This window comes from Cucumis melo, chromosome 7 (genome assembly GCF_025177605.1).
Source record: "Cucumis melo cultivar AY chromosome 7, USDA_Cmelo_AY_1.0, whole genome shotgun sequence".
In the NCBI taxonomy this organism is placed as follows: domain Eukaryota; kingdom Viridiplantae; phylum Streptophyta; class Magnoliopsida; order Cucurbitales; family Cucurbitaceae; genus Cucumis; species Cucumis melo.
The window spans coordinates 22925899-22944985 of record NC_066863.1 but is presented as its reverse complement, the minus strand read 5'-3'; the positions used below and the strand labels follow the sequence as shown (position 1 = coordinate 22944985).

At 34.1% G+C, this 19087-nt stretch overlaps 1 protein-coding gene and 2 long non-coding RNA genes across 3 annotated transcripts; 2 read left to right on the top strand and 1 right to left on the bottom strand.

Annotated features, from left to right (window-relative positions):
- The first annotated feature begins 1989 nt into the window (after window positions 1–1989).
- LOC103492989 (uncharacterized) lies at window positions 1990–4831 on the top strand. Its single transcript, XR_007822167.1, has 4 exons — window positions 1990–2232; window positions 3071–3129; window positions 3712–3767; window positions 4554–4831. It is a non-coding gene; the product is annotated as an uncharacterized LOC103492989 (long non-coding RNA).
- A 7128-nt stretch (window positions 4832–11959) lies between these two features.
- On the top strand, window positions 11960–17496 carry LOC103492988 (kinesin-like protein KIN-14Q). The gene is made up of 16 exons (XM_008453595.3): window positions 11960–12305; window positions 12544–13136; window positions 13235–13400; window positions 13490–13557; window positions 13653–13866; window positions 13971–14047; window positions 14121–14220; window positions 14330–14428; window positions 14522–14698; window positions 14776–15061; window positions 15277–15438; window positions 15527–15742; window positions 15835–15872; window positions 15950–16113; window positions 16224–16349; window positions 16424–17496. The coding sequence occupies exons 1-16, from the start codon at window positions 12269–12271 to the stop codon at window positions 17267–17269; spliced, it is 3369 nt and encodes a 1122-aa protein (XP_008451817.2). The 5' UTR covers window positions 11960–12268; the 3' UTR covers window positions 17270–17496.
- LOC127150154 (uncharacterized) lies at window positions 15916–16512 on the bottom strand. Its single transcript, XR_007822166.1, has 3 exons — window positions 16389–16512; window positions 16165–16224; window positions 15916–16063 (listed from the first exon to the last, which is right to left on the bottom strand). It is a non-coding gene; the product is annotated as an uncharacterized LOC127150154 (long non-coding RNA).
- Window positions 17497–19087: the final 1591 nt, after the last annotated feature.

The following is a 19087-nucleotide window of genomic DNA, read 5'->3' as shown; positions in this document are numbered from 1 at the left end:
ATAGATACTAGTAGATCATAGGCTCTAAAATATTAGTATAGTAGGTACATATTTCAGTAAATTTTGTTATACTTGAAAATATTAAAAAAGTAGTGAAACATGGTCGAAAAAATGTTGTTTTTTTTTCAATCATAGGAAAAAAAGTAAAATAATTTGAAATTTGGCATGGCTACGAGGGCTATGTATTTGTATAGGGGTAATTAGGTTTAGGGTAAAGGAGTTTTCAATGGTAAAGGCATCCTCCACACAAACTCAACACAATAACACATAACCGTACTCATGGTGGAGTAAGAAATGGCATTTATTTTTCTCAACCACATTTAAATTTATGGCATTTGTTTGTTTTCTGTCACATTTTATGAACAGCAAAGCAAGCACATAATAACAACAACAAAAGGATATATATTTATATTTGACATATTTATGTACTTAAAAAGATCGAGTTCAAATTTGTCAACTTCTAAAAAGATCTTTTATTTTAAAAAAAAATATAGAAACAACGGTTATAAAATTTCAAGTTTTGAGTTTTATAGAAATTTTGAAGGATATATTAATAAAAGGTTTATTATTCGAAAACTTACATACATGTATCAAAATAGCAAACTACTTACGACCCGTGTAACAAAGTCTATAAAGTTAGTCATTTTTTAAATATTTCAGGTTTGTCCTTCCATCTTTTTCACTTCCTTGCGATGAAATCGTTTTCTTCCTCTTGCGATTTCTTTCATCATATTTCTTCTTTTAATCTCTTTTTTTTTGCTATTTTTTTCATTATCTTTCTTATTTTTCAATTCCTTTTTTACTTCTTTAAATCCTTTTATTGTCTTTTTTTTTTCCGCTGCGATTTCTTTCCATTGTCTTTCTTCTGATTTTGCGATTTCTTTCAATGTCTTTCTTTTTTTTTTATTCTTTTTTACATCGTTTAATATTTTCTTCGTCTTTCTTCTTTTCTGATTCTTTTTTACGTCGTTTAATCTTTCCATCGTCTTTCTTCTTTTCCTTTTTTTTCACTATGAATTCTTTCCATTATCTTTCTTCTTTTTCTCTTCTTTTTTTACGTGGTTTGAATTTGGATAACCAAATATAAACGATCGTGTACAAAAAAAAAAAAAAAGCAAATCTAAAAAATTGTGTATAAAAAATCTTGAAAAAAAAATCATTCAGATTGGAGTAGCCAAATGTAAACGATCGTGTAAAAAAAATAAATCATGGGTAGACAAATCTAAACGATCGTGTACCAAAAGAATTAAAAAAGTCATTTAGCCAAATCTAAACGATCGTATAAAAAAATAAACGATGTAGCATAAGAATTTGAAAAAATCGTTTAGTCAAACCTAAACGATATAGCTAAACGATCGTGTACAAAAATCTAAACAATCGTGTAGTAAAAGAATTTAAAAAAATTGTTTAGTCAAATCTAAACGATCGTGTACCAAGTTTTGAAAAAAAAAATCGTGTCCCCAAATCTAAACGATTAAATATAAACGATCGTGTAACTAAATTTAAACATAACCAAATTAAACGATCGTCTAACAAAATTAAACGACATAATTGAAAAATAAATTGTAGTCATATCTAAACGATCGTGTACCAAACAGTAGCCAAATCTAAACGATCGCAAATATATTAGGCGCGCGTTGTTGACGGCGTAGTTGACGGGGCATTTTTGGTATTTTACACGATGGGACTCTGGACTTTTTCTATTTTCGAAATTGTTCTATACAGTGTAAATATTTTGCCGCTTTTTTATATTTTTTAAAAGATCCCTTTATTATTCATATTTTACTCCATTTTATGTTTTTTTTGGATATGATATATAAAAAAGAACTATTTACGAGTTATGGTAAGAAAAAAAAGAACACTTAATCAATGAGGTACGAATTCTTTTATAGATTTTGATATATTTTATAAATATTTTTAATGTTTTGTTTCAATATTTTACTACTTTTTTAAAAAAATATATTTTTTACAAAATTAAGAAATGTTGATTCTTCCCTTCATCCGTTCTTCCTGTTCTTCCCTTCATCCGTTCTTCCCATTATTCTCGTTCAAAAACTCAAGATCGTTCCCGTTCAAGAAGTAGCCGTCCCTCGCATTTCCGCCATCCGCCGTCCACTGTATACCAGCCTAAACTGCCGTTCGAAAAGAAGAAGACCGAAAACTTCAAGTTTCTTCACCAAAAATGTCAGTCCTTTGGCCGACGTCTATACCAGAATACTCAATACTCCTTAGGTAAGTATGTATCGTCACTTCTATTGGGTCTATTTCGGATTGACACTAACATATAGATATTTGTATCCTTCTTTCCATTCTTGAAAATTTCTTGATTTGAAAAACAAAAGTAACCGATGACTACTTTAATTACTTCTTTTCATTTCTTATCTCTTTAATTTTTGTGAACTTTTTCAAAACCATGTCTAAATTTTAGAAACAATAAAATCATATTCCTTGATTAGAAAGAAAAAACACATCCAAAACAGAGAAAGAACACATGAATTTTCTTCTTCTTGTTGTTCTTTGTCAGTGACTCGTACGCATATTTATTAGCCTTTTCTTCATGTCCCTCGATGAAAGCACAGTTTTTTACCAATATGTGTGTATGTTTGAAATAAGTTTCAACAAATTTGCATCCATTTACAAGCAGTGGTTTATATGTTAGTTGTTCACATCAACCAGCATATTTAAATTTAGTGAAGCATGTTTCTTATTTATGTTTTGTTTTATTTTCATCTCTAATATTGTCGGTCTTAATGTGAAGTTGTTTACAAAGTACAAGTGGTAACTTCAACTTTTTTATTCCTCAATAGGTAATTTTTCTGATGTATACCATTACTTTAATGCAAGAGAAATTTACAATGTGCATTGTGTGTATGTGTTGCTCCTACATGTGGATGATTGGATTTGGAAAATTTTCATATTACTATGCTTATAAAGATTTTAGTCTCTCTAGATTTGCTTGGGTATGTTCTCCTATTCATTCTTCAATTTCTTGCTAGCTAGTAAATTTTGAAAGAAAAAATCTTTGAAATCAAAACTATTATTACAGTGACTTTTTACATCATTTTTGTAGAGTAGATGATGCGGCTATGTTCTTGGCCTAAGTTTACAAGCTCATCACCACTACTCAAGGTCAAATTTATCTACCTTTCTTTCGCTTGTTTCTGTTTTTTTTTTTTTTTTTTCTCATAAATAACCCATAAAACTCTTGAAGTATCTCTTAAGGATTTGTAATAGCATAATTGAAATAAATGACCTTTCGAAGTGGACACTAATGATTCTAACTTCCTTATTGAATCTTTTGTGAAGCATACTAAGTTGAAAATTTATCTATCTTAATACAGACATTGGAAGATGGTGATATAACTTTATTTGATATGGGAGCAGAATACCAGTTTTATAGATCTAACATTACTTGTTCATTCCCTGTGGATGATATTCACTTTATGTTGTTCCATTCTAAGTAAAGTAGTAAATTTGTTTACATTATGCTTCTATTGGAACCAAAGTACAAGAAATTATTTTACATTAGTTTTGTGATGAATTTTATATCGATTATGATTGATTGTTGATTCAATCACTTTCAAGCAAGAGAATGATTTTGGTATATATATTCTTGAGCTTTCTATGGAATCCTGTATTTTTATAATCTCTTTTTCAAATCAAAATCATATATGTTTTTGTTTTTTTTTTGTTTTGTTTTTTTTTTTGCAGAAAAGAGACATGCTGATGTAGCCCGAATTAGATAAAAATACCCCGACAGAATTTCGGTAAGATTTATGACTTTTCTTGTTGGTTATTCTGTATTCAATTTAGATTTTCTTGATGTTTGTATACTGAATTTGGGGTTGGTTGACCTTAACTGCGTAATCTTTTAGTATATATGATTGTATGCATGAGTGTTTATGTGAATGTGTGCTATGTCAAATGGGATTTTTCTCAACAGAACAAATAATTTCACGATTGCTATATCAAATGGTGGCAGCTTTAAAATTTTGCTTGGAATCAGTTTGTTGTGATTTATGCATATTTTTGTATTGACTTTTTGTTTGATTGTGCTGAAAGAAATTTATAGTTCGAAGTATTAGAGGTTTGACCACCTTAGATTTGCAATTCCATTTTGTCTTACCCTCTCGCATTATAATTATAATTGTGTAGAAAAACATGTGTTTGTTTAGTTATACAATGCTAACATTACTCCTTTAGCTATTCTGAGGTAGGTTTGGAGCTTTCGTTTGTGTTATGGTTGAATCTTCTTTTTTAATTCCTATTTTTGTTTACAATTTGAATTTTGAAATGAAGATATAAAGCATCAAATACTGAACAGGGATCAAGCTGGGTCATTTAGTTTGTTTGGAGAGCGAGAGTGTCACTCAAACACTTTCTAGGAACCTCTTATACATGAATTATATTACATGATATGTTTTATTTAGTTGGTGGATTGTGTTACTCCCTTTAGTTTTTGGTTCTCAAGCTTCACTTTGATCATTTTAACCTCTTGTACTAAAGTGTTGAACCTACTTTGTAACTCTTGAAAACTATTGTGTTTTTATTAGGTCTTGTACCAGATCGATCTACTGTAGTGATGAAGCTACCAAAAAAGTGATTGATGTTTGGTTAGTGAGAAGACTTGTTGTAATTTCGTTATTCATGACAATCTCTTGTTGTATTTAGTTTCTTTATAAAAATATATTACCAAGATTTAGTTTCTATTTTGATTATATTTGTCCCTTTAGGAAAATTCGATAGATTTCGTGTACTTAGTTTCTTTGTAAAAACATCATCTATGTTATTGTTATATATGAAAGTTCTAATATTTGCAAAGTTTTAGAAATGATATGTTTGAAGGTTTTATATTTGATGAATATTGTCGTTTATATGCATTTGTGGAACAATTGTTGGACCATTATACAAAATCAATAGGAGCATAAGAACAAAAATATAATTGAATTACAATTATATATATATATATATATATATATATATATATATATATATATATAAATGCTTGATGGTTTTAAAATGTCATAAGCAATTGCATTCTTGACAGTTTTTAAATGTCATAAATAATCATTTTCTTAACGGTTATAAAATGTCATGAAAAAGCTTACTCTTGACAGTTATTAAATGTCATATATATTCATATTCTTAACGATTTTTTGTCATGGATACTCATATTCTTGACGGTTTTAAATTGTCATGAACACCTATATTCTTGACAGTTTTAAACCGTCATAAAAAATTGTATACTAGACGGTTATAAATTGTCAACATTCACTATTTTTGACATTTTTGTCAACCGTCAAGAACTTTGACTTTCTTGACACTGACTTCAATGACGGTTTTAAAATCGCTAAAATAATAATTTTTTATAGTTTAACATCGTCAAGAGAATTCATTTTTTGTAGTAGTGTACTCGTTGTGCTTTCTCGTAGGAAAATAATATAATAAAGTGTGCATTCTCAATTTGTCGCACAATCAACTTTCAATTAATATTAATTAAGATTAGAAGGTGGATTCTTGGTCCTATGTACATATGGTAACACATTTAATATAATAAAGATAATAGAAAACAAAAAGCTAAATAAAATATGAATATTGGATTAACATTTTTCCATATTGAAATGGTCTAGATTTGGAAAAATAAACTACCAGCAGTGAAAAGATGTAATCAAGAGAAAGAGTTCAATTAGTTCAAACGACTAAGCTTATTTTGATATTTAAAAAAAAAAAAAAAATTAGTCACTACAATATAATTAACATGAAACTTAAAGACATCAATCAAACTTGCCAAGTATCAATAGTTCGACCACTTTTTAATGTTCATGTTTGTCTAACAGCTAGGTTTCTAAGCTTTCAATTTTGTTTCAAATAAATCTTTAAAATTTTCAAAAGTGTTCAAGTCTAATAGATTTTTTAACTTTGACTTTGAAGACACTAAACCTCTAAACCTTAAAAATAGTTTTTTTTTAAGAATTTAATAGATTTTTAAACTTTCATTCTTTGTCAATGTTACCTTTTTTTTCTAATCAATTGGCGGTCAACTTTATCTGGAGACTACTTAAAACTATTATAAAAAAAATTGTAACTAAAATATATAAGTCTAAACCTCATAGATATTTCTACCTTTAAGTATATTATTTAAATTTAATATAACAATCAATGGATACATAAAATATGAAGTATATGCGTTATATGATTGATGTACCAAAAGTATAACTTACATGACATCAAAATTGAAAAAAAAAAAAAAGAACAAAATTAGTTACTTTATATGGGGTAGATATTAGTTGTCACCATTAATGCAATTAACATATACAATCAAAATCAAATAAAGAATTTGAAGACAATAGAAAAGGAACATTAAAACCAAAATTAGATAATGGAAATGAAACTAATCAAAGGGAAATGAAAAAAAAAAAAAAAACATAAACAGTTGCACTATAGCACAACTAAAATAATGATAATATTAAGGGTGGTATAAACAATAAAATTTATACGAATGTACTGTCTCAAATCAGAATAGTAAATACAAAACACAAGACTCCCAAGAATCTCCCCTCCCGCCCAGATATTATTGATCAGAGGTTAAAACCTATTACAATATTCAGATCATTTCTTCTCATGTTCTATCACTTATTTATCAGCTATGGTAGCTATCTTAGGAAAAAATAAATTACATCTGTCACACTATATTCTGTATCCTATACATTGCTAAATATAGAATAAAATTGAATATGTGATATTCTCTTCCTTCTCTAGGATGATTGCGGTATTCCTTCCATCTCTGAAAAGATACACATCGCTGCATATGCCAATACTCCCCCTCAAGTTGGTATGTAAGCATCTTGCATACCTAACTTGTCAATTATGCTGGTGAACGTTTTGCTCATGACAGCCTTCGTTAATATGTCTGCGAGTTGCTCCCCTGATCTCACATGCACCATTTGAATGACATTTGATTCCAGTTTCTCCTTTATAAAATGTCGATCTATCTCCACATGTTTAGTTCTGTCATGCTGTACCGGGTTGTGAGAGATATCAATCGCAGGTCGACTGTCACAATATAAGTCCATTGCCTGAGTAGGTGCGAATCCCAATTCTCCGAGTAACCTCCTCAACCACAATAATTCACATATTCCCTTCGCAACTCCTCTGAATTCAGCTTCTGCACTAGAGAGTGCTACAACACTTTGTTTCTTACTTCTCCAAGTTACTAGATTACCTCCGACAAAGGTAAAGTAACCTGCTGTGGACCTTCTATCACTTACACTCCCTGCCCAATCAGCATCAGTGAAACCTGAAACATCAAGGTGTCCATTCTTCTTGAAAGTTATACCCTTGCCTGGGCATCCCTTCAGATATCGTATTATTCGCATGACTGCGTCCATGTGGTCTTCACTTGGGTTGTGCATAAACTGACTTACCACACTAACCCCATAGGCTATATCCGGCCTTGTATGTGCTAGATAGATCAACTTTCCTACCAACCTTTGGTACCTCTCTTTGTTAGCTGGTACTTGGTCTGGAAATTCTCCTAATTTAACCCCTTGAACTACAGGTGTATCAGCTGGTCTACAGTCCAGCATTCCAATCTCTGCGAGTAGATCCAAAATGTATTTTCTTTGAGATAATACAATACCTTGTCTTGATCGCATTACCTCAATTCCAAGAAAATACTTCAATCCTCCCAAATTCTTCATCTCGAATTCACCTGAGAGTTTCTTTTCCAGAGTTGCAATTTCTTGTGTGTCATTTCCCGTCACTATCATGTCATCGACATAAATGATTAAGGCTGTCAACTTCTCCTGGTTTCTTTTCAGGAACAATGTGTGGTCAGAGTCACATTGTTTGAATCCGTAGCTTTGCATTGCTCTACAAAATCTGCCGAACCAGGCACGTGGGGATTGCTTCAATCCGTACAGCGCTTTGTTCAATTTACACACCATCGGCTTGGCATTTGTACTTTTGTATCCTGGGGGTTGCTCCATGTACACTTCTTCTTTCAGCTCTCCATGTAAAAAAGCATTCTTCACATCAAATTGGTGCAAAGGCCAGTCTAAATTAGCTGCAAGAGACAACAAAACTCGAATGGTATTTAGTTTAGCTACGGGTGAGAAAGTTTCTTGAAAATCTATACCCTGTGTTTGTGTATACCCTTTCGCAACCAGTCTCGCTTTGTATCTGTCAATCTCCCCATTAGCATTGTACTTAATTGAAAACACCCATCTGCACCCTACAGGTATTTTCCCTTGTGGTAGTTCCACCAAAGTCCAAGTTTTGTTGTTATATAATGCACTCATTTCAGCTTCCATAGCTTGTGACCAATTCGGATCAGATTTTGCCTCATCTACATTTTCTGGTATCTTACAGGACAATAAGTTCTCATTAAACCTTTTTACAGGTCCAGATAAAGATTTGGTATCTACGAAATTTGCAATGGGGTATTTGCTCTTTTTATGCCTATCTTCATCTGGTTCATACCGTTTAGGTGGTATACCCCTATTGCATCTGACTGGTAACGTATACTTAGAGGTAGGAAGACTTACCTGAAGCTGATCCTCAGGAGACATTGGGCCTTGTGGTTCTTCATTGGGTTGTATCACTTCTTCATTTTCACTTTCCATTCCAAAGACTGCTCTGTTTTTGTTTCTAGAGTACATTTCTAGTGGTTTATTTCCATCCGTAGCCCCATTACCATCTCCATCCGATTCATCAGTTCCATTACCATTTCCATCTGATTTATCAGTACCAGAAACGCCATCCTGGCCATACTGTTCACAACCAGGGGTCCATCCCTGAAAACTTAATAAATCCTTGTTCTTCCATACATTGGATTCACTACTGTTCTCCCCCTGATCCGATTGTATGGTGGGTTTAAAGAATGCCTCATGTTCCATGAACGTAACATCCATCGTAACGTACCATTTTCGAGAGTCTACATCAAAGCACTTATACCCTTTTTGATTCTGCCCAAAACCGAGAAACACACACCGTACAGCATAAGGTGAAAGTTTTGAGCGTTGTGTTTTTGGTACGTGGACATATGCAACACACCCGAATATTTTTGGTGTCAGACTAAGAACCGATGGAATGGAGTGATGCTTTTCTAATGTTTTTAGAGGAGTTTGGAAATTATTGATCTTTGTGGGTAATCGATTTAATACATATACTGCCATAAGGATTGATTTATCCCAGAATTTTGTCGGAACATGATATTCAAACAACAGTGCTCGTGACATTTCCAAGATGTGTCTATTTTTCCGTTCGGCGACCCCATTTTGTTGCGGTGTCCCTACACACGAGGTCTCATGTACAATTCCCATTTGAACAAAGAAATCTTTAAGTACTTTTCCAATGAACTCCCCGCCGTTATCACTCCGAAAAAATTTAATCCCTTTTCCAAACTGTGTTTTAATCATGGTATAAAAATTTTTAAAAACACTTGGCACTTCATCTTTACTCTTTAACAGGTAAACCCATGTCATTCTTGTACAGTCATCGATAAATAACACAAACCATTTATTTCCATCTATAGAGCTTACAGGAGCGGGTCCCCACACGTCTGAGTGAATCAAATCAAAAGGACTATTACTTTTATTTGAACTTGGTGCATACGACACACGATGACTCTTTGCTTTTATGCAAGTATCACAATTAAACACAGTAAGATTGTTATTCTTGAATAAATGAGGCAGAAGTTTCTTCATATACCCAAGAGAAGGATGACCCAAACGTCGGTGCCATGTCCAAATTTTATTCTGCACTTCCGTTTGATCAACCACTAAACTTGCTCTTCCAGCTTTAAGATCTTCAAGATGATACAACCCATCTCTTTCAATACCACGCCCAATGATCTCCTTCGTGAGGATGTCCTGGATTATAAAATAGTCAGAATACATCTTTACCACACAATTTCTGTCCTTTGTCAATTTACTGACTGACATTAGCCTCGTAGCCAGAGATGGTACTACCAGTACATTTGATAAGTTTAACTGAGAGGTTACTTTAATACTTCCTGCACATTTCACTGGATAGGAGATTCCGTTAGCATTTAATATCTCAGTTTTCTTTGTAACACACTCAGCAGTAAGATCAGTTTTAGTGAATGTCATGTGATCAGATGCACCGGAATCAACTATCCATGTACTGTTATCATTAGACAAGTTGGAGGAGAGAAAGATTATACCTTCACTTGGAGAATCATCACCATTCTTACCCGATACTGCAATGGAGACCTTGCCTCTTTTTGCCTCAGCTTGCTTCTTTTTCAACTCCTTGTACCAATCTGGGTACCCATGGATTTTAAAACAGGTGTCTTTACTATGGCCTTTGCCGCCACAGTGGGTGCACTTGAGAACTGCTTCAGTTTTGTTGTATCGTGTTGTAAAGTGTACAGCACCTTGATTAGAACTGGATTCCTTTCCCTGTACCTGCGATGACAGAGACAGTGGATCTCCTGGAACCGAGTTGTTACTGTTCCCATGGGTTGAGTTAGTACTGATGTGAGGAACACCAGCAACCTGTTTTGCACCTTGCACAATCATTGCCGCTGAGTTAGACAAATCCGTGCTCTTGCCAACCATAACAGATTGACGCACATCTTCACGACGCACATGTCCATACGTCTCTTCAACAGTTGGTAATGGTGTCATCCTAAGGATCTCGGCCCGAATGCCATCGAATCTGTCCTCAAGACCCCCAAGGAAAATATACACCTTTCTATCTTGCTCTACTCTGTTATATTTCTCAATATCTATGGGACAGGTCATAGGGTTTGGTTTTCTAAACTCAATCTCCTTCCAAAGTCCTTGTAGAGTATAGAAATAATCTTCTAGTGTACCGGTTTGTTTTAACCCATAAACCTTTACTTCAAGATCATAGATCTGGGTGTTGTCATTACCATCAAAAAATGTTAATTTGATGCTATCCCATACCTCCTTGGCAGTAGAAAACCGTATGAAATTCCCAATCAAATTAGGGTCAAGGGAGCTGAGAATCCAACCTTTTACCATGGAGTTGTCAGACATCCATCGCTTGTAGCCTGTGTCATTAGACGCAGGTTGAGTTCGTTCGCCATTGATATGGCCGAGTTTGTCCTTAGATGCAAGGAGCACCTCCACCATTTGCGACCATACACCATAGTTACGGCCGTTGAACACTATCGTCATTGGTGGTAGCCCTCCCTCAGGTCCTGTGGCTGGACCAAGCGGCGGTTGAAAGTTTCGAAACATCGCCTTGGTTAATTTCTCGGTGAGATCTTCAATGAACTTGGACGACACAGTATTGCCATCCACAATGAGTTGCTGGTTATTCGTCTCTTCTGCCATGGTTATCGTTTAGAGAGAGGAACGGATATGGTTCGAACTTGGCTCTGATACCATGTCTCAAATCAGAATAGTAAATACAAAACACAAGACTCCCAAGAATCTCCCCTCCCGCCCAGATATTATTGATCAGAGGTTAAAACCTATTACAATATTCAGATCATTTCTTCTCATGTTCTATCACTTATTTATCAGCTATGGTAGCTATCTTAGGAAAAAATAAATTACATCTGTCACACTATATTCTGTATCCTATACATTGCTAAATATAGAATAAAATTGAATATGTGATATTCTCTTCCTTCTCTAGGATGATTGCGGTATTCCTTCCATCTCTGAAAAGATACACATCGCTGCATATGCCAATATGTACGAATAAAAGTATATTGTTAAACCAAATATAAAATATAAAATATAGTAATTAGATTAGACGAAACAAAATAAAATTAGAATAGTAAAAAGAAAAAAAGGATCCGGCACGTGAGGAAGAGGAAAACGGGGCAACCCTTCCCCGGTTTAACCAATTTCAAATTACTTTTCTTTTCTTTTCTTTTCTTTTTAATATAATACGAAGGCCCATTTTCAAATTTCAAAAACGAAAACCAACGGTCGTCTAATATGTCGTCGAAAGAGTAACGCAAAAATTTTGGTCTCTCTCTCTCTCTCTTTTAACTCATCGCCTCTCAAATTCTCATATTTCACCTTTCTCATTGAATCTTTATACCTCATTATTGCTTCCTTCAGGAATTTCCATTACTTCCCGCCTCCCCCATTTGAATCTCTTCTCCACTTTCTTCTTCTTCTTCTAATTCTCTCTTCATTTCATTTGGTACACTCATTTCTTACCCATTAATTAGATTCCCATTTCTGGCTATTCATTTCATTTCTTTGCTGTTCTCTTCCTTTTTTTCTAGAAACTTCGCCTCTTACATACTTTGGTTACGATGCAAGATCAAGATTCGTGTTCCACCCCAGGTCAAGGTAATAACTTTGTTCTATGCTTTTGTGCGTTATTACTGAGGTTGAGTTCTTCGAATATTTTGTGATTGATTGAAAATTTATGGTGGGTTACCGGGTTCTTTACTGACCTTTGTGAATTGAGAGTTTTCTTTGAATTTCACATTAAATGCCCTAATTTTTTATGACCCAATTTTCATTCAGTTGATGTGATGATGAAAACCTAAATTTTGGTCTTATCTTGAATCTTTATGAATTGCAGGGGTGTCCATTCCGGAATTTACCTTGACTTCTCCTGATCTAGTTATCTGTGCTGGTTCTCCTGATATTCCAGTAGATAACTACTGTGATTCACCAGAATTCTTGGATATCAAGGGTTGTAAACCTATGGAATCTTCCATGGAGCTTTCCTTTGAAAATAGTTTTTCTGGAATTGAGGTTAAGTACAATCAGAGGACCCCATCTGTTCGATTTTCCAAGTTGTGTGAAACCTATGAACACGAACTTTCTCCAGAATCTTCCTTCGAGTTGGCTCCTCCTCCTCCAGTTACTAGTTCTCTGCAATCTGAAGAACTCCTTCAAGCTGTTAGTATCAACTCGGGTTCCTCAAATGATGTTGTGACTTTTGATGGGATAAACTATGTGGAAGACAATTGGTACAAGGGTGGTGATACCATTAGGTCTGATGAAATTGAGCATCCTCTATACCAAACAGCTCGTTATGGGAACTTTTGTTACAATCTCTCATCATTGGAACCTGGGAATTATGTTGTTGACCTTCATTTTGCTGAAATTGTATTTACCAATGGTCCTTCTGGTATGAGGGTGTTTGATGTCTATTTGCAAGACCAGAAGGTCAGCACATTTTCTCAATCATCTAAATGAAATCATATTGATTTTCTCTTTCCTAATCTTAAGAAATCTCAGTAGATGTGTTGTTGATTTGGTTGTAGGTTGTTTCTGGCCTAGATATATATGCTCGTGTTGGTGGGAATAAGCCTCTCATTGTATCCGACCTCAAAACTTCTGTAGATGTAAAAGATTTAACCATTAGATTTGAAGGACTGATGGGTAGGCCAATTGTTTGTGGTATTTCTGTGAGGAAAGATATTACTTCAAGTGAGTTAAACCAAGCATTATATAAGTTGGTTCATATTTGTTCAAATTCTAGTACTTATCAGCTAGTGATGATGGAATTTTCATGTCAGATATCAAAGAAGTTGAACGGCTCGAAGGTGTGGGATCTTCTCAACTAGAAAACTCAGAGACGTCCAGAGTAAACCTGCTTATAAATTTGATCATATTTAGGAAATTAGGATCAATACTTGTTGTGGGCATTCTTTAAAACTATTGCATTATGATGATTTGTAGGATGGTAGCGAGTTGATGGTAAAAGAGAAGAAGTACATAGAGCTCCAAAAGGATTTCGAGCTCATGAAGAATGAGCTAGCAGCTGCAAGGAAAGATGTGGAGGAACTTAAAAAGGAAAACAATCAAAAGGGTAGGGAATGTCAAGAAGCTTGGAAGTCTCTAAATGAGCTACAAAACGAGCTAATGCGCAAGTCAATGCATGTTGGATCTCTTGGTAATAGACACCGTCTTTGTAGCTTCTTTCTACTTTACTATTTGTTCGATGACCCTTTGATGTTTTTTTTTTTTTTTTTTTGCTTTTCCTTTAACCCGTCACAGCTTTTGCCATTGAGGGACAGGTGAAGGAGAAGAGCAGATGGTTTTCTTCATTGAGGGACCTTACCAGAAAAGTAAAGGTATGCACTAAAGAAGTATACTTTCATCATATCAAAAAATAAGAATGAGTTATTGAGAAGATTCATCTATCAGATTATGAAAATGGAAAACATCAAACTATCGGAGGAGGCGCTTGTATTCAAGAACTGCTTTGTGGATATGAATGAAATGACTTCTAAAATTCAGACAGCGTGTAAGTTAGCAAGCCATCTTTCTTACAAGTATCTGAATGACGTTAATTCTATGAATACATTGCGAATTAACTCTGAGTCCACTGGTTTTTTCCCTTGAATCTTCGGTAGTTAAACAACAGTTAGATTTGCAAGAAAACTTGAAGACTAAATTTGTTGAAGGAGCTAAGGAACGGAAAGAACTCTACAATAAGATGTTGGAGTTGAAAGGTCAGCTAGCTTTATTGTGGTGTTCTAGTTTCATAGACATGACACACTTAGAGAAACTGAAGGCGGTTAGTGATGTCATACTCTTCATTGCAGGAAACATCAGGGTCTTTTGTCGGTGTAGGCCCTTAAATACAGAAGAGATTGCATCTGGAGCATCAATGGTTGTTGATTTTGAGTCAGCTAAAGATGGGGAATTGATTGTTAAATCAAACGGGGCTCCCAGAAGGATCTTTAAATTTGATGCTGTCTTTGGCCCTCAAGCGAATCAAGGTAATGAGTTGAAGTTAAGTAGTGTATAAGATGTGATGTCGATAGCATACTGATTATTCATGCTCATGTATTTGTAGGAGATGTCTTTGAAGATACTGCGCCATTTGCAGCTTCAGTTCTAGATGGGTATAATGTTTGTATATTTGCATATGGCCAAACTGGAACTGGAAAAACTTTTACAATGGAGGGGACTGAAGGAGCTCGTGGAGTCAATTATAGGATTCTTGAAGAGTTGTTTCGCTTAACGAAAGAGAGGCAGAAGTTACATCGATATAAAGTATCTGTTAGCGTATTGGAAGTGTATAATGAGCAAATACGGGACTTGCTAGTCTCGGGATCTCAATCGGGGAACAGTGCAAAAAGGTAAGATTGTGATTAACCATTTCATCAAACGATCCAAATGAGTTTTCAACAACTTACTCTTATATGATATAGATTTTCAGTATCTGCAAGTAAATTTTTTTTGGCCTTCTGTTATATCTACCCTATGATAATTGTTGATTATTAGTTAAAGGAAGGGTAAGTTAGATACTACTATGTCCCATAGTGAAAATTTTCACTTTCATATATTATTTCAGGCTCGAAGTTCGACAAATTAGTGAAGGAATACATCATGTTCCTGGTATGGTTGAGGCCCCTGTCGACAACATGAATGAAGTTTGGGAAGTTCTACAAACTGGCAGTAATGCAAGAGCTGTTGGTTCGACCAATTGTAATGAGCACAGCAGCCGATCCCACTGGTATGTCTATCTCTTTTACATTTGGTTTACATAGTAAAAGGATGTCATCATGCTGAATATGTGATTTTGGTTGTTTCTTCACAAACAGCATACATTGTGTGATGGTGAAGGGGGAGAATTTGCTAAATGGGGAATGCACTAGCAGCAAATTGTGGTTGGTGGACTTGGCAGGTAGCGAGCGAATTGCCAAAGTAGAAGTACAGGTTGAACGACTCAAAGAAACACAAAATATTAATAGATCTCTTTCCGCACTTGGCGATGTAATATCTGCTCTTGCAACAAAAAGCCCACATGTTCCTTTCAGGTAAATAAGATTTGGACTGTTCTGCTGTTATGTTATCTCAGGACTTGCAAATAACCGCCATCCTGTCTTCCTTCGTTCTCGACTCTTGGCAGGAACTCCAAGCTCACTCACTTGCTTCAAGATTCACTAGGTAGTGTATCTTTTGTGCTATATTACATAAAATACATTGCTTATGGCTTTATTGATAAATGGAATCCCTATCGTTAGGGGGAGATTCAAAGACACTCATGTTCGTACAGATCAGTCCCAACGAAAATGACTTGAATGAGACTCTTTGCTCATTGAACTTTGCTAGCAGAGTAAGAGGAATTGAGTTGGGACCTGCAAAGAGACAGCTTGATATGTCTGAATTCCTTAAATGCAAACAGATGGTAAAAGCTTCACTACCCTGTTTGGTTTCATGTTTTTAAGTAGTGTTGTACCGTTATTCGTGTCTTTGTATTATTGTTCTCAAGTGTCGTTCATGCATTGCTTGTGTTAGACTGAGAAAACAAAACAGGATATGAAGAGTAAAGATCTACAGATAAGAAAAATGGAAGAAACAATTCATGGATTAGACTTGAAGATGAAGGAAAAAGATCAGAAGAACAGAAGTCTTCAAGACAAGGTAATAGAATTTTTATATTGACTTAAGAGAAACCCAAACCATATTCTTGTGCTGATTTTGTGAGCTCATTACAGGTCAAAGAACTTGAAGCTCAACTTCTTGTTGAAAGAAAGTTAGCACGTCAGCATGTTGACGCCAAAATAGCAGAACAGCAAATGAAAACCGAATCAGAAGATCATAAGTCTGCACCATTGAGGCCACAACTTGCAACTCGACCATTAGTAGGTAGTCAAAAAAATCTACATGGACCATTTAACAACATACTTGGAAAGGAGCAAACAAATCTCACTCATCCACTAACTGAAAACAATGGCTTCAAACCATCATTTCCCTTTCCTCCAGTGGATGGTGCCACCAAGTACACTGATTCCGCAGAGAAGGAGAACAATCCAGAGATGGTTGAACGATGTTTTGTGCCACCGAAGAGAACAGGAAGAGCATCTATTTGCACAATGGCCCGACGTGTACCGACGACCCTCGCTCCTAGGAGAAACTCCCTAATCCCACTACCAAGCATACCAAGCTCCGCTCATCTCCCATCACCCATGTTGACATTAGCCGCCGACAAGATAGACGAAGTCAACGGATCGGATGATAGTAACTGCTTCCCTGAACAGGTGCAGTGTGACAGTCCTAAAGAGATAAAATATGGAGGCAAAAAGTTGAGCAACATGTTGAGACGAAGCCTTCAGAAGAAGATAAAAATGAAGTCTCCAATGCAACAACACATGAGACGAGGCGGTATCACTGTAGGGATGGAGAAAGTCAGGGTCTCCATTGGAAGTCGAGGAAGGATGGCGGCGGCGCATAGGGTGTTGTTAGGTAATGGTAGGAGAGTAAATAAAGATGGTATTCAAAGTAAGAAGGAAAAGGAAAGGGGTTGGAATATGGGAACAACAGTAGGGAGAACTGTTCTTTGATATCAGTAAAAAAAAAACAATTGACTTTTATTTTTATTTTTATTTTTTATGTTTTGCAATTAGAAGGAATTGTAGAGATTATTGACTTTTCATATAGTACCCATGTATGTGTGTGAATATTCATTTTGGGATGATGATGATGATGATGGTATCATCTCATCCACTTGATTTCTCATGTAGTTTCATTTGGAAAAGGAAGGAATTCTTATCTCTTATATTTGTTGGTATGTCTAGTCTGGTGTGTACATTTGTTAGAATTGTTGAGAGTTTTTTGTAATTCCAAGCAGCTTGATTACTTTGAAATTGATGGAATTGATCTATTGGCAATCAATTGATTATGTCAAAGGGAACATTTGTGGATGGAAATTCTTGGTGGAATTGAAAAATATGTTTTGGAATCTATCTACTCAAGTCACTGCTCAATCTAGTCCAATCATGTTAGTTTATTCAACTTAGTTGATTCAGGTGTTTCTTTTTACATATAAAATTATAAAAGAAAATGAAAATATTTTAAAGATTTTTTTGATCAAATCTCTCATACATTGTGAAATAAAAAGTGAACCTATCCTTTATTTTATTAAAAAAAAAAAAAAAAAACACAACTCCAAGTATTCTAATCAATTGTTTTCTAAGAAATCTAAAGAGTTGGTGACAGTACATTATAGGTTAAATTCTATATACACACCTGAAGAAAATACTCCCAATCTTTCTCTGTCATTTTTTTTTAAAAAAAAAATTGTATATTTTCTTAAAAATTTACAATATTATCGTTGACTGTTTCACTAAAAATTTCTATTTTGAACGAAAATTAGGACGTGAAGTGGCGTGGAAGTAGCCTAGAATGAACCAATATTCATTGCCTACATCATCTAAACTCTCATCACAATTCTATATAACTATTCTAAATGTAGTCTTGATATCCTTAACAACAAGGGTTTAGGGTAATATCACAACCTTCCATAAAATAAAGTATTTTTGAAAGTAAATCTAAATATTGAAAAGTTATTGTTTTTATTTAATAATAATTTAGTCTATATATAAAATTAAATAGAGGCTCTTATATGCATCAATAATTATAATGATTTTGTTTTTGTTTCTCTCTCACATCAATTTTTATAATAACTTATGAATTCATCTCGCATGATTTATTTAACCCAAACTGACCAAATAAGTTGAGAAATATACAAAAGTTAAATATTAAATTGAGTTTGACAACACGAACATAAAAAAATTTATAGAGCTTACAAAATCTCCGAACTAATTAAATTCATAATTTATTGTATTTTCCCTGAATAATTCTAAAAAGATTCAATTTATATATTAGTCAAAAACATGTCATATGGAACACTAATATTGACATGTGAAGATGCCTCTTCTCATATGCTCAAGAATCTCAATGTTCAAATTTGGATACCCATCAAAATTTCTCTTCAACACAAAGATATCTAAATACTTTCACACATCATATTTAGCTACTACCACTATGTGGTCATCTTTGACATTTTAAAAATTGTATTCATTTCATAATTTTAAATTAGTGTTAGATTTTATTTTTTCTTTTTACTTGACTTTTATGTTTTTGTTTTGTGACCTTTTATTAACGTAGGTTAGATAAGATGTTATATCATCCAAATATTTTGGAGAAAAAAATTGTCTTTCTAAAGTATTCAAATTCTAACCATAAATTAATGTAGTAGCAGTAAAAATAAAAGTGAAAGATTGGTTGATTACAAACATTCAAAATAATAATATATAGAATCAAAAGTACTATTATACATATTTTAAAAATTGGATATCTAAAGTACAAAAGCCATAATT